Source organism: Ciconia boyciana, chromosome 1, assembly GCF_034638445.1.
Source record: "Ciconia boyciana chromosome 1, ASM3463844v1, whole genome shotgun sequence".
NCBI lineage: Eukaryota > Metazoa > Chordata > Aves > Ciconiiformes > Ciconiidae > Ciconia > Ciconia boyciana.
Window position 1 is genome coordinate 88350699 of NC_132934.1, and position 15215 is coordinate 88365913.

A 15215-nucleotide genomic window follows, 5' to 3' on the forward strand; every position below is an offset into this window, starting at 1 on the left:
AAATTCAAACTCACCTTTGCACCAAATGAATGTCTTCCTGCAATTCTAAATAGATAAAATTTTAATGACTTCCTGTATAAAAAATATGCATACTTAATGTTTGCCTCAGCTATTGCAACTGATACCACCTTAGCTGAGGTTAGGAAGAGCAACTAATAAGCCAGATTTTTTTAAAAATAAAAACTCACCATGCCATGTTGTTAACCAAGGGTCAGATCTCCATTGTTGTCTACTATTAAAAAATGGCTAGAAGTCCATTTGCCAAAACACAAATTGAAGCTAGCTGTAAATTTCTAGATCCCTCAAACTAGGATTTTTAGCCATGTTTGCGTTGACATCATGTTCCTTACTTCCACCTAATGATGTTTTAATTCCGATTAATGCTGTGCAGACGGAAGTCAGCACCATGGACAGAGCCGGTCAAAGCGAACAAACCACGTGACTGTCCCAGGAGCTGTTCTCCCCCTTCTGCAGGCACGCAGACGGGAATTTTTCCCAAATTTTGGGGGAAAACCACGGTGCTCTATTGTTTATAATTTTGTTTCATGTCTGTGCTCTCAGAATTTGCCAGAACAGCTAGACTTGTTGCTCTATGTTCTTGTGAAGTGAGTGCTCTTGCTCTGTAGCCCCAGGAAGTCCAGATAATTTGAGGAAAGTTGTATCAGACAAACAATCCAGATAATCACTGAAGAAGATTGTCAGAAACCAGATTAGCTCCCGGTTTTAGATACACGATCTCACTGGCACAGGAAGCATCTTGCATCAGTATAGAGTGGGTTGCTCTTCTTGCCCTTCTGCCTCAAATGGAAGAGGCAAAGTAACAGGAATTATAACGCTTGCTATTATGCAACACCTTTTCTCTGGAGATGTCAAAGCAGACACAGAGAAAATTATTATTATCCTCTTTTCATAGGGTGTGAAATTGAGACCTAAACAGACTAAGTGATCTGTCCAGCATCATTAAATATGACACTGGCAGAACCAAGTTCCTTGCTTCTGACTTTGTTGTCCTGGTTCCTGGGCCATGCTGTCCCAGAAAATTAAAATAGTATATTACCTCTTGGATTAACTATAATTAATTCTCTTATGATACATGGAGTAGATAGACTTAACAGCAGCATAAATATCTCAAAGCCCACCAACACCAGTGCACACCAAAATGACCAGAGCTTAGTGGTATGAAGATGATCTCAGCAGCTCACACATTTCTGAATGAAGTAGCTGACCTTTCTGGGATCTTAAAAAGCCATACCCTGATTACAGGTTTTTTTTTTTAAAAAGTCACCAAAAAAGTTGCAACATCAATGCCACTGCAATTTTGAAAATAGTTCAACACAAGTTCTCACAAAAGCCTTGACAGCATTGGCAGGGGTCCTGGAGAAGGAAGGGTTCATGGAAAAAAACACAGTGAAATATTCTGGGGAGATATAACATAATGAAATTAAATACTTTGGATCAGTTCAAAAAATTAAAAATTTCTATTTGGTCAGACTGATGCACATATACAAAAAAGATTCTGTAGTGCCTTAAAAGTTTTTAGGAAATTACAATATTGAATAAATTGCTGGGTTTTTTTAAAAAAAAAACCAACTTTTTGTTGAAATTTGTCATCTGCTGTCTTCGAGCTATAAACTTTTATTTGTTCATTGGAACTATGTATTTTGACACTTTTGATATAAAACTATTGTTCTGACATCATGAATTGAAATGTTTCATGTCAGCAATGGTTCATGGAACTTGCCATTCATGTTTCCTTTCTGACAAATACAGCTTCCCACATTGCATATCATCATAACACAGAATAGATACATATCCCTGATTACACAGTGATAAGAGGAAGCTGATTAAGAATTATAGTGAGATGTACATAGTTCCTTCCATGTGGGTACATGATGCAGCTGAACTACAATTCCAGTGAACCACCATGCCAGGAAAAATGAGTCCATTTAGTAAAGAAGCATCCCAAAACAAAACATTCAGATTCACTTCCCCTACCTGATTTTTTCTCTTTGCTTCAACCTGGCCCCAAATAAAATAAATAAATAAATAAATATCTTAGATTTTGGGTCAAAGATTTTGGTTTTCATGTTTTGGAGGAGAGATCTCTGTGCTCTGGGGAAAACCTTGGTCTGCATTTTCTGATGAAATATCTCTTTCCTTATTTAGGCAGCTGTCAGAGGTGTTTAACAGCACATGTTAAGAAAGACAGACACCCTAACTTTATCTTAAAGAGTCCAAAACAATATGTATTTTGATAATTTTTAGTACGGAATAGACATAAGGAAACCTGTAAGGACTGTAAAGAATATTTCTCTTTCCAAGATTTTTTTCTGTAACACCATTAATAGCATTCTCAAGTGCCTTTGCAAGCTCTAGTCTTGATATTTTTCCACTTATGGAAGACCATGTATCACAATACAGAGTCATAACTTACTGTGCAAATCATATGTTCTTTACAATCCTAAATAATATTCTTTCTCTCTGAAAGGAGATCATTATCATTACTTTAGTCCTGATGGCCAACTGGCTCATCACTGTCTGCCCACACAAAATCTATACAGCTACTAAATATATGTATTTTTTCTGCTTGATAATGCTCTTCTCCAGAAGTGATGTTAACAATATGGAGGGAATTTTTTTTCTGCTGACTACATTTGTAGGTTAACCATTGCAAAGCATAATGAAGAGTTGGGCAGTTTCTTTAGGTAGTACATCTGTTTATTGGGAATGGTCCTTATAGATATGATAAAATTCACAAATTAAATGTTTAACCTCTCAGGTTAAACATTCTTCTTTCAGAAAGGATGTGCCTGTGGTGGGTGAGAGCCGAGTCTAGCAGTCCTGTTTCTCCATATGGGATGCATGATATATGACGCATCCCATAGATTAGATTGTATAATTTCTGGCAAAAATAGCAGAACCAATGTAATCTCCTGAAGATTTCCTACTACTTATTGAAATTGTGAGGGACGCACAGTGTAGTTTGCAACTTCTTCGTTCCCCAGGGAAGATTTTGCTCTTCTTGTTGCTTTCTCTTTGGAAACCCTATTTGAATCCTGTAAGGCCTTCTTGTTTTGAAAGCCCTTATAATTACAGATTCAGTTGCCTACAACTACCGCTGCTCCTTAATTTTCTGTGACTCGTAAGGCACTGCTTGGTTCCTGCCTGACCCCACAATGTCTTTCTGCTCTTACTGTGTAATGCTAGTTTCTAACCTATGTTCTCATTTCAAACATATTTCTGGAGCTATATCCTGCCTACGCCAGGCCTACTACACTTTTTAACTTTCAGACTCCCACTCACATTTAATTCTGCTTTGCTTTTTCTTTTCTTGATGCTGTATTTATAGATGTCTTTTTTTTGTCTGTTTCCATGAACCTACTTCAGTCCTCTTAGAACTTTGCTGTTCTTCCTTTCCATCAGAACATTGTTATTCAGAATTTAATAAGATGCTTATAACAAGACTCCTTTGTTTTTTGTGCAAAACATGCAAATGACTTTCTGTCAGCTGCAGTGCATTCAAATCTGTAATCACCTTTATCTCCTTTTTGTTTGAAAGGCAACATTAGACTGTACAAAACAAAATAAATTCAACTTAAGCCCCAGGTCATACTAATTTAAGCAACCCATCCTAAAAACATCTTTAACTCTTTTTTCTCTACTCTCCTTCAGCAACGGTGATCACGCATGTACCCTGGCAACATCATCAGAGGAATCTGAATCCCTCCCCACACCCCTACAATCCCTAGCTAAAGTCCATGGTCACCTGAACTGCAGTTGACCATGACCAACTAACAGTTAGTTGGTCATGGTTAGTTAACTGCTGCATAGAAGTGCTGCCCAATGTGCACTTATTACTGGGGAGATACACTATAAAAAGTGCTTGGAGCCCTGCTGTGGAAGGGAAGTGCTGCTTACTGTTTATGGAGGTGGTTATATGAGTGCGACCACGCACACAAGCACAGCCAGGAGGTATACCTCTGGGGACCCTGATTATACCTGTCACAGAGCCAGGATCTCATCTCAACAATGAGGGAAATGATCTCATCTGTCATATCATAGTTATCATACCTGTACTGCAGGATGGCTCAAACCTAAGTAAGTGCTGAGGCTGGGCTCAGTAATAAGAGTGGAAAAAGCCAACAGTGAGTGGAACAGGTGACCTTGTCCTCTTCTGACTCCTCTGTACCTCCTGAGAAGTTAAATGGTATTTTGTCTGGAGTTTCTTTGCCCCCCTGAAACCATGAGTCTGAGTTGTCTGAAACGTGTACTTGGGACTGTTTACATTACCAAATGTGTTTTTTTTATTTCCAGTGGAAGGAAGAAAGGAATGGTCCCACAATGCTCTTCAGTTAGAGGTAGCAGCAGGGATTTTGTTGCGAAGCTCTGTTGATGCTGAAGGGGCCCATGGAGAGGACTTCTCAGAGTGAGGGCTGGCAGGCTACAGCTACCAAACTGCTGCCCAGAGGTCCTGGCCCAGTGGGCCAGATAAGCTTTCTCCAGCTTCCAGAAAAATGTCCCCTTTGGGAGCTACTGAGAAGATCTGCTGGGCTCCCTCTCCCTCATAAACAATAAATCCTTTTTCTCCCAAACCCTGCTCTCAGCCTTTCTTCTCAACACAAACATCTCTACATGATCCCACACTGCAGAGGGAAACAGAAAGGCATTCCTCCCTTGCCTTGCTTTGCCTTTCCTTACCTTTCCTTGCCTTCCCTTCCATTCTCTTCCATTTCCTTCCCTCACTTTCAGTCCTCACAAGTTTGTTTTTATAAAGAAATATACATTTGGCACTGGTCTTAAATGCAAGGAAACATGAGGTATGAAATAACAATGATAACTTCAGGCTGCCCTGTAAACTCATGCACATTTTAAACACCCTGCACACTTAATCTGCAAACCTAAATCAGATTATTTCACAGAGTTTCTCATTCAGTTTTTTTTATGACTGGGACATGACTACTCCGTCTGTTACTGTGAATAGTTAAATTGTCTTTTGCTACAACTGAAGAGCACATCCCTTCATTTTAGGGTTTGCATTTATCAGGCATCACCCTTAAGCAAATATAATCTTATTTAAGTTGTTGTTTATGCAGTGTATAAATCATTACACTAAACAGTCATGAAAACTGTACAGTAAATTGTGTCAGTCCTTTAAACTCTCATCTGACTTCTGCTCACTAAGCTGTCTATACAGGATTATTTCCAATGTCTGAAGAGCTTCAGGGAATTGCATTTGTGTTTTGAGACAACCTGCCCGGTACCTTTTAATTTCTTATCCCTTAATGGGGAATTACCCTCTCTAAAACTAAGCTGTGAAACAGAGAATGAATTTATGTTGGAAGGGATCTTTGGAGGTCATCTGGCCCATGCTTCCAGTCAGAGCAGGCCAACTTTGAAGACAGATCCAACTTGACACAAGCTTCAAATGTGCTGGTTCAAGGGGCAGGGATAAGAGTTGGCACCTTGAGACTCCCAAGGGTTAGAAACTGAAGCTTTATTGTATTGGGGAAAAAAATCCAGTTTGGGGATATATCTGTGATCCTCCTTCTTTGAACAGTTTTCACAAAGGAAAATTGAGCTATATTTTTGTGTTAAATGAAAATTTTAAACAACAACAACAAAAATCTGGCTGCCACAATCCAACTACTTCTTTCTATTGCTGAAAGTTCCCAAACATGGTTCTTAATATCAGTACACTCCTGTGCTGGCAAATACTATTTTAATCAAGTTTTAGAGATCTTTATATATCATTAATTTTCTTCACATTCAGAGTTTCATAAACCTCATTCTTGTTACGGAAGGAGACAGGATTTAGTAGACTGAGGCACATGGTTGTTACAAAAATGCTTTTTAAAACAATTCTAAGTGGTCCTAAAATAATTGTAATAACTTATTTCACATCACATCATATTTCCCCTAAAAGGGTACTGTGTGGAAGTTCACAGTCTAAGTTTAGGAAGACTGTTTTCCTGCTGAGTGGTAAAGCTAACATATAAATAACTTGATCATCCCAAACTTCTGCTGATATAAAACCTCCTCCTAAAATATATCAGATGTCATCACATGTTCCCTATGAAAACAGACGGCCTTCGTGTCTGTAGCTGTTGACTATAAAGCTACCTGATATCTTTCTAGATGAAAGGTTCTTGACTGTTTATTAATATAGCCATATTTAATGGCCTGAATTCCTTCCAAACCTTTGAGCCTCCCTTTTTCTATGGGGCTAGTGCCTCTGGGGGCCAAGAGCCAGCCAAGAGGAAACATAGAGCACAGGGACTTCACCAGGATTACACCTGAGTACATCCCTAAGTCGCCACTGTTTGCCTCTGCCTTTTCCATTTTCCCCTTTCCATGCAGCAGTGGTGCTGGAGACCTCCTGTGACAGTTCCAGGCCACATCCTTATGGCAAAGAAACCTGAGTTACTTTTACACCCACAGAAAAAGAAGAACAGTAGTAATTTAACAAACTTTAAAAGTACATTTAAACCTTAGAGAAAGCAGTGGGATCAGCCGAGCTCTCTCCGATCATTTTAGCGATTAGCCTCTAAGCCTGTTGAATGGTCTGTGGTAATCTTTTATAAGGTATTTCATAAGAAAACAACCTCACAGGCTATACTGCAATGTTACACGGGGCTGCAGATTTGGAGAGAGCTTCTTGGGACACACAGCGTTCAATTTCCCCAATACAGTGCGCAGACTTAGACCGAAAGAGCCTCAGATTTAATCCTGGGTTTCTCATCAACCCTCTGAAACATGACCTACCTCTTAAGCTGCTCCCAAGCCACCTCTCTCCAATTAAGGAGAGCTGGACTGTAAAATGCCACATCCTGTACCCATTTGGCTTGGCAGATTTAATGAGCCATTGTGGTAGAAACAAGGTAATGCCCTCAAGCCGCCGAAGACTAATCCATTATTCCTTTTTTTCTGACCAAATAATTCAGCTAGCAAACTCACACCATCAGTTGCACAAATCTGCTCTCTCCTTGAAGGGTTTCTGCAGACAATTTTTCTGTCAGTTTTATGTGTCTCATAACTTGGGTTAGCTGCGCTCTGGCAGCTATGGGGTGGCGCTCTCCCTGCCCCCCATGATAAATGCCCTTTTCCAAGGCAGATGCAGTTACTAATAGGTCAGAACTTTCCTTCTCAGTGGCCTGAAATGGAAGAGCTGTGGGTAGGGCAAAGGCTGAGCACCAACCTCCTCCTCCCCACCCTCTTCTGCAAGTGGGTATATGTGGCCTGGATGGGAAAGAATAAAATAGCTTCTCATGATTGCAACCCTTCAGTGCAAAGTTTTAGAGACATATTTGGAGATGTTGACAGCAAACTTTCTTTTCTGCCTCCAGGCTGTGTCCACTGGTAATACTTTGAGAAACAGAAATGTTGGGAAGAGATCTAAATCTTCTTCTCTGACATTTCATTGCTCCTCACTAAATAGAAAGGAAAGTGTCACGATGGTTTCTAGGCATGGCCCCTAGAAACAATGGACAAACATTTCTTGTACACTTGTCCATGATTTTCGCATTGTGATTTTAAGTTCTCCTTTAATATCGTCCTTCCATCTGAACCACCCTCATTCCATAAGGATATATCTACTTATCACAGGAGCAGAATGTATTTTCGTATAAGCATCCAGTACTTTCAGAGTTTCTCCTACCAAAGCTCTGTATCTTCTAGGCAGAAGTCATGCAATTGAGTAACACCATCCTGCAGGACCTCAGGTCAAGGTTTTCTCAGATAAGGGCTGAGAAGCCACTCAAGTAGAGCTCAGGTTTGAGTTAACAGTCAGTGAAACAACGCAGGATTTCTTTTCAGTGCTCTGCTCTGCTGCTCGTTCCCTTTTGCACCCAGTTCTGCTCCTCAGATTTTATGAAGATGTTAAAATACTGCATTAGTTGCAAATAGAATATGGCATGAACAATTCACTCAGCATGCTGTTTGAGGGAAGTGGCAATTGGACTACTGACAACCAGAAAATTTTTAAGAAGGAGAAATTATGCCATAGCCACACTAACGTTGACATTCTTTGAGGTTAAAATTGTTCTGAGCTGTTCTCTTCTGAAATAATTGCCTAGCTACAAACACCTCCAGAACAGTGACTAGTGCACAGCACAGCTAAACTTGTGCTCAGACAAGAAAAGAAAGACTGGGAATTGATTCTTGCTGCTGTAGAGTTTCATAACTTGCCTATCAGGAGAAAATGCTTAAGACAGATCTGGATCATATGACGTAGAAAAGACAACAGTTATTATAAAGATTGCACAAAATACTATCAGGACTTCAGGGAAATCATGACGATAATGCTAGTATTTCTGTTAAATGTGAAATATATGCCTAATAAGCAGATTAATTTGAGGGACATTTTTTCTTAAATAACTATAAACATAAGAGTGAGAGGATCTTTCAGGATGATGGATTTGCTTTAAATATTACTCCAGTACTATCAAACTGTAATGAAATGTGATTTTCTCAAAAAAGGGAACTAAAGTGATCCTGCATTTAATGCAGTATGAGAGAATATTTATAGATGGACGGCCAGCAGGAAAAGCAGCAGGAAGAAGGTACACTGCCCATCCTAGAAATGCCTAGAGAGGACAATTTGTGTGGAGCATAGCAGAACCATCTGCTAGGAGCTGGGAACAGAGTGCTCGACTGGGAGTGTTTTATTGTTACTCACAGGTCATTATCCTGCTAGCCCGTTTCTTAAGTGGGAAAAATTTGAAGATTCAAACCACTGCTGGCACAGTCTTTGCTACCCACACCAAGCCCAGAGGAGTCATGCCAAGAACCAGGCTGTGTAAAGTAGCATGCTCCTGGTGTCAGAGAGAGGACTAAGGAGCCCCTTCAGCTTCCTTATTCACCATTTTCTTCCTTATTTTTACTTTTCTTTTCCTAGGAGAATGTTTCCAGCCATGAGAGTGAAAATTACAGGCTTGGATCCCCACCAGCAGTATTATATTGCAATGGATATTGTGCCTGTGGATAACAAGAGATACAGGTAAGCTTTTTAGGCACAGAGGTAGGAACCTTGTGATAACTTACTGTCAATGACAGTCTAGGAAAGACACATGCCATTATACACCATTGCAAAGGTATGCTGGAAGAGACTGTGTTGATTTACACCAACATAATTGATTTGACCAGAACTGTGAGACACAAAACCAGAGGTTTAATATACTCTCTTGCACTTTTGGATTGAAATCTTGCTCTTTTCAAATAGCAGTTTTTAATCGGAGAGTTGCCTAGCATGCATCTCACAATTGACATGATTAACAATGACTGTCTGAGGGAACTGATAACTGGAGTTATCAACAGGGAGTCTGGAGACTCTAAAACTACTTCAGCAGAAAGGAACGGGCCAGTAGTGGCTGAACTAAGACAGGCACCTCAGATCTGGCCTGAACTGAATTGGGCGATTTTTGTTTTAAAAGCGTTCACTGTTCAGCACAGCAGCCACAGGGGATATGGGCCCTGACCTACAGTACAGAGACACTGAGAAACCCTCTAGTGACTGTTCACCACTGAGCTGAAAGACAGGAAGAAGAGATTTCTCTGGTGTTAATGGGCTCCCAATCCTAAAAAGTACTCTGGAAAACTCATGGTCCTCTGCATCCCAGAAAACTATCCAGACAGAGGTGATTTATCTATACTCTTTAAAAGACTTCTGAGAGCAAGCCTTTTCCCCAAACAGTCTTGACTGCACCACATTCAAGGATTCAAGAACTGATCCTCTGCTTCAAATGCTAAATATTACATTTTTGCTCTCAGATTGTGCAGAGTTCCTCAGGAAAATACTTTTCCTGGGAAGCATCAAGGTAGTGTCTGATACTCAGCTAGATGTTTTACCGCTTTCTTTGAGTGTGGTTCTGACAGCATTAACGTCAAAAATAAATATATTGTCTTACACTTTGTTTCTGTCCTTGTTAGCTTGTGCAGCCACATAGAGGAAACTAGCAGTGAAAGAGTGAAAGGAACAGATTCTTTTTTTTTTTCATTTCTTTTGAAAATACATGAAACGAGTCACTGTAGGTAAGGACTGAAACAGCCTAGCAGAGCTGAGTAGAGACCCAATGAGGGGCAGCACAGGGTAGAACTCAGAGGTGTTAGGAGGACTGTTTGTGAAATGCCTTGGGCTGAAGGATCCACAAGACAGAAAGGAAAAAAGTGTATAGGCAAAGCTGTGGTAGAGAAATTTATGGCATATATAGGATGGCTAGGTCAGGAACACAAAAGACCAGGAACACAAAAAGTGTTTTTTATTCTAATCCCAACATTTGTAGTACTATATGGAATTTCCTGTTTTGCAACATTTCAAACCAGAAATTCTGTTTTATCAATCATTCTAGTGTTATCCATTGGATTTTGCCCTTTCTGGATGAAGACACATGTGTTTTGCACAGTCTGGCATGGCAGCCAGTAGAGATTTCCAGAAGTTACAGGGCCTTTATTAATATTTTCAGAGAGGGCTTTGTTTACCTGTATTTTCTAACCTCTTACTCTGGCTCAGAGAGGGTTAAGGAGTTGAGAAGGTACATGTGGCAGAGTTTTACAGGGCAAATAACTGCAAAGGTGGTTTTAATAAGGAATCAAGTCTGAACAAGTGGCTCAGGGGTAATATGGCTTTCATTTAGAAGGTAGGAGGTTACAATAAAGCACATTCTCCCCTGACTGCAAATGAGAGTTTAGGGTGCGTGTGGTAGGGTGGCAGGGGAGGGGAAGCCCTGGAAATGTTCCAATGAGTGCCACCTTCCCTTAGCCATCACCCCTTCCTCTTTCAGGTATGTGTATCACAGCTCCAAGTGGATGGTGGCTGGCAATGCTGACTCTCCAGTGCCCCCGAGGGTTTACATCCACCCTGACTCGCTGGCTTCTGGAGACACCTGGATGAGGCAGGTGGTCAGTTTTGACAAGCTCAAGCTGACCAACAACGAGCTTGATGATCAAGGCCATGTAAGTTAGAAGCTAATCCTGGTGTCTACTACCCTAGCCTTGCTCCTCTCAGATTTGAAAGGGTGCTGCTGCTGCTCTGATGCTCCTGTGTCCTGCTGGGCACACATGCCTGTAGCGAATCCCCAGAGTTATGAAGCTTTTTCCCCTACTTCAGTGCTTTTCCTCAAAATGTTGCCTGACCCTATAAAGCCTCTTTCTCCCTCGAATGGGAGTTCTGCTTTGACATGGCACCTTCATATAGCACAAACTTTGTCTCTTACATACTTGTAAGAAAAGAGTAATTTTCTTCATATTAGCCCTTACTCCATCCCTGCTTCCTTGTACCTCTGGATGTAGTGTAGATGTCTTGGGGAAAAAAAAAATCCTTTTCCTTCTCCTTTTGTTTTTTCTTCAGATAATCTTACATTCAATGCATAAGTACCAGCCCCGTGTTCATGTCATCCGCAAGGATTTCAGCAGTGATCTTTCTCCTACAAAGCCAGTTCCTTCAGGAGATGGGGTGAAAACCTTCAACTTCCCTGAGACTGTCTTCACCACAGTGACAGCCTACCAAAATCAACAGGTAAAGCTGTGTGCCTTCAGGCTCCTTTTATGTTGGGTGTTCATAAAAATACCAGTGCGCTCTTTGTGTTTGAGACATTAACTTCTCTAAGAAATGTAGCTCAAGAAGAGTGTATCCTTGAGAGGTTCACTGTTTGTTTTTGGTTTTTTTGGTTGGTGTTTTTTTTTCTTCACAAAAAGAAAATGCTTACTATGGGGCAGTGTGTAGACATGAGGTATCTAGCCAGAAAACCATCTTGCAGATAAGGTGCCTGCAGATTTTATTGTAAAGTAAGTAGGTGAGATCAACCATGAAGAGATGTATTGTGTTCACTTTTCCTTGCTGCTTCATGGTACAAACTACGGTGTCCTGTCCCCACTGTAATTTTAAGGCAGTACAACTAGTCCAGATCTGTTACCTCATAGAGAAAACACATAGGTTTTTTTCACTGCTAAAGTGAGGGAAAAAGTTTTATAGAAGAGAAATTTCAGCAGTTTGCTGACAAAAGAAGCCTTTGAACATAAACAGCAGCAGTCCATGTATTGCATATGAACTAAAATTCTCCTGCATAATTCATGTTTGATTCAGATCTTGCACAGTTCCCAGTGGAGAATGTTACCATTGACTCCAGATATCATAAGGAAGAGATGTCGCTACAGTGGGATCCTATCTGCAGAGGCCTTGACTACTGAGCTTTGTTACTGATTTTTTTCTTGAACTAGACTTCATGGCACTCAGAAATGTAATCTCAGTCCACACTTGTGTTTGATTACAGAATTACCTGTCTATTTCCCAAAAGATATGATATCTTTTAGAGGAAATTAATTGCCAGGAAAATGTGATCATTTGAGAATGTAAGCATTTGAGGCACCAGCAAAGAAAGGAGTTTTGGAAAGGGCTCACTGTGGATTACAAGTTTGCTCCCCCTTCTCCTTCAGTGGCCAGTGAAAGATGGTGTCCTAGCCTTTGAGGAGGAGGTGGCCTGCTTCATCTTTTCTGCAGGCATGTTCATTGCACAAATTGAGAGCTCCTTATGTCCACCCATTCCCTTTGTAGTCTCCTTATGTATCACTCATCTGCCAGCCATCTCTGCCTCAGGGATTCCCACTAGCCTTCACACCACCTCTGTCATGCTTTGGGCTCAGTGTGCTCCTCTTCTCTTGTTCGTGTGCACATACCCTCTATTTTATTCTCAGATGAGAGATGCTGTACACATCCCATTTCCCTTTCCTGCCATTCTCCCCCTTACTGGGGTGGGTGTTGTGATGGCATTAAAAAAGCTGTGTAAGGTAATTTTTTCCCAGTATGTGAAACAGAATCTCAGTTGGTGAAGCTTTTTGCTGTGTTAATAGTGTGTCCACTTACAGAGTTTAGGTACTGTTATAAGCTAGAATGAGGGTACAAACCATCTTGGAAGAAAAAATAATCTGTTATCAAGCCTGTTAGGAAAATAGGTTATACAATTTTCTGCCAAAAATTGTGGAGGAATCGAATTGGAAATGGTGTGCTAAATACTTCTCCGTGACAGCATCTGTGCTTCTGGAGAATGACTTCATGACCTCAGAATGGACGTCATTATATTTAGTATTCTTGGATTGAGGGACAAACCCATGTCAAGTCAGCTTAGGGCAGATTGTCACATTTAGCCAGTGAATTGTTACAGAGTTTTTATTTTGCAACAAATAAGAGAGAGCACGTGTGCTGACAGTGCTCCCATGACTGCTTCTGGATACCCACTTCTAACTTTTTCTCAGTCTGGTCCCCTTGAATTGACTTAAATCGGGATCCAGAATGGATCAGCTATTCCAGCAGAAAAATATATTGCAATGCAATGGTGGGTTTGCTGTCACTGCAGCATCTGAAATTTCCTGCCCCTCCCACCCAAATGCATGTACTCCATAAACTTTAACTGTAGACCAGACATGGAAAGAGGATAGAGAAAGGAGAAAAAATGTCAGGAAAAAGCCTGTCATTCTTCCCTAATGACCAAACCTATAAGATATAATTACACAGGTAAGGGAGGTGCTAAGCGAGGGATCTCTATCAGGCAGTGGCACTGTAAGCCACCTCACTGTAAAGAAGCACTGAAATTTCTTCCTGTCTCTCTGAATTCCAAATGTTTGGGGATTTTGCCCTCCAAAAATAGGGGAGGGCATTTTTATAATACCAGTAAATGAAATTCTGGTAGATTGGAGAAACCTTTTCATTAAAAATAAATATAAATCCTCTGAATCTGCCTGCATGCCCTCCAGTGGCTGTAAAACTTTGCCTTACTGGGAGAAGCAACTCTGGAAACAATTGTAAAATGTTAGCAAATCCACCACAGGGATTCCCTCTGCTGTAATTCCATCCTCCACAGAACATATCTGTCTCTGTACACATAAGTCCCAGGACAGCTGCAAAGTCAGGCTAGCGGAAATTAAGTTCACAAATTAAGCTTCTGCAAAAATAGGAGCTGCATTCCAGATCTGAGGTTAATATCCAGAATAAGGGCTTGGTTCTGACAGAAGCAAAACACCTGCAAATCCGCTTCAGATCAGTCTGTATTAGACTAGTCCCTTTTGAGCAGTTTCAGCAAAAACACCTCAAATTTGATAGTATCTGGAGATCTCGCTCCCTTTGTCACTCCAGAGACAGGGTCTCCAGGACAAGGTGAGGCTGGCAGAGGGAACCTCTCGTGCTGCACCAGGCTGGGGAATAGCTGACAAGGAGTATGATAACATGGGCTGCAAGGTCAAAATCGCAATATTATTTTCCCTATTTACCAACATGGAATTCATGTCTAAAAGTAAAGCAGGAAGGAAGATTGCCCAAAAGCACTCAGTCTGGCTGTTTTATTCTTTGTTTAGAAGAGGGGAAAAAAGAAAAAAAAAAAGTGGTTTCCAGACCAGAAAACCCTTGAATGGGCCACCCAGATGCTGGTCAGAACAGCAGCACCTTGTTCATGTGACTGGGTGGCCAGCTGCCGTCTTTGGAGGATGTAGCCTGTGCTTTGCTTGGTTTTTTCTCCTTAGCATTGTTTGAAGGTCCATGAGTGCATCCAGCTGCTGGATATCTAGAGTGTTGAGCCTGGGATAACCCAGATACCAGCCAAACCTGAGCAGTACGCCTGCTTCCCAAACCCCACAGCTGGTGATGAGGTTCCTGGGATTTTGCACCTGGGTCCAAGATGCATTTCTCCTTCGGGAACAGCCTCTCAGCCCCAGCACTGTGCCAGGTTTCCCGATGCTGCCAGGTTTCTGCCTCTGGCACCGCTCATTTGCTAAGCACATAATCCATTCATGGATAACGGAAGGGCGACTTTAATATAAATCTAGGCAAATAAGTATGAAAGATCATTGTACAAGTGGGAAAGACTGGTAATCATCAGTAATTTTCATTTGTTGAAAGAAAAAGATTTTGAAGAGATCATCTAATTCTCTTTTTCTTCCTTTGTAGATCACCAGATTAAAAATTGACAGAAACCCCTTCGCTAAAGGTTTCAGAGATTCTGGGAGAAACAGGTAACAGCAGCTCGTTTGCGTTTCCTCACTGATGTCCTCTCTCCTTCCCCTGATGAGTGCACAGGGCATGTGTCTAAGGCTGAGGAAGGCATTTTGCAAGCCTAATTAATTTTTGCAGGAGAAGTTTGCTGTAGACTAGTTCTTAGAGGAATTAGAAGGACTGTTTTACTTTGCCTGAATGGATCCAATGTATAATGATGGCTTCCTTAAAATATACTTTCCAG

At 41.0% G+C, this 15215-nt stretch overlaps 1 protein-coding gene across 1 annotated transcript in view; it reads left to right on the forward strand.

Annotated features, from left to right (window-relative positions):
- TBX15 (T-box transcription factor 15) overlaps window positions 1-15215 on the forward strand; it is a 98008-nt gene that overhangs the window by 59614 nt on the left and 23179 nt on the right. Inside the window, exons 3-6 of the mRNA XM_072851112.1 lie at window positions 8894-8995; window positions 10776-10947; window positions 11342-11509; window positions 14927-14991. Coding sequence (XP_072707213.1) covers window positions 8894-8995; window positions 10776-10947; window positions 11342-11509; window positions 14927-14991 — 507 coding nt within the window. The remainder of the gene's footprint in view (window positions 1-8893; window positions 8996-10775; window positions 10948-11341; window positions 11510-14926; window positions 14992-15215) is intronic.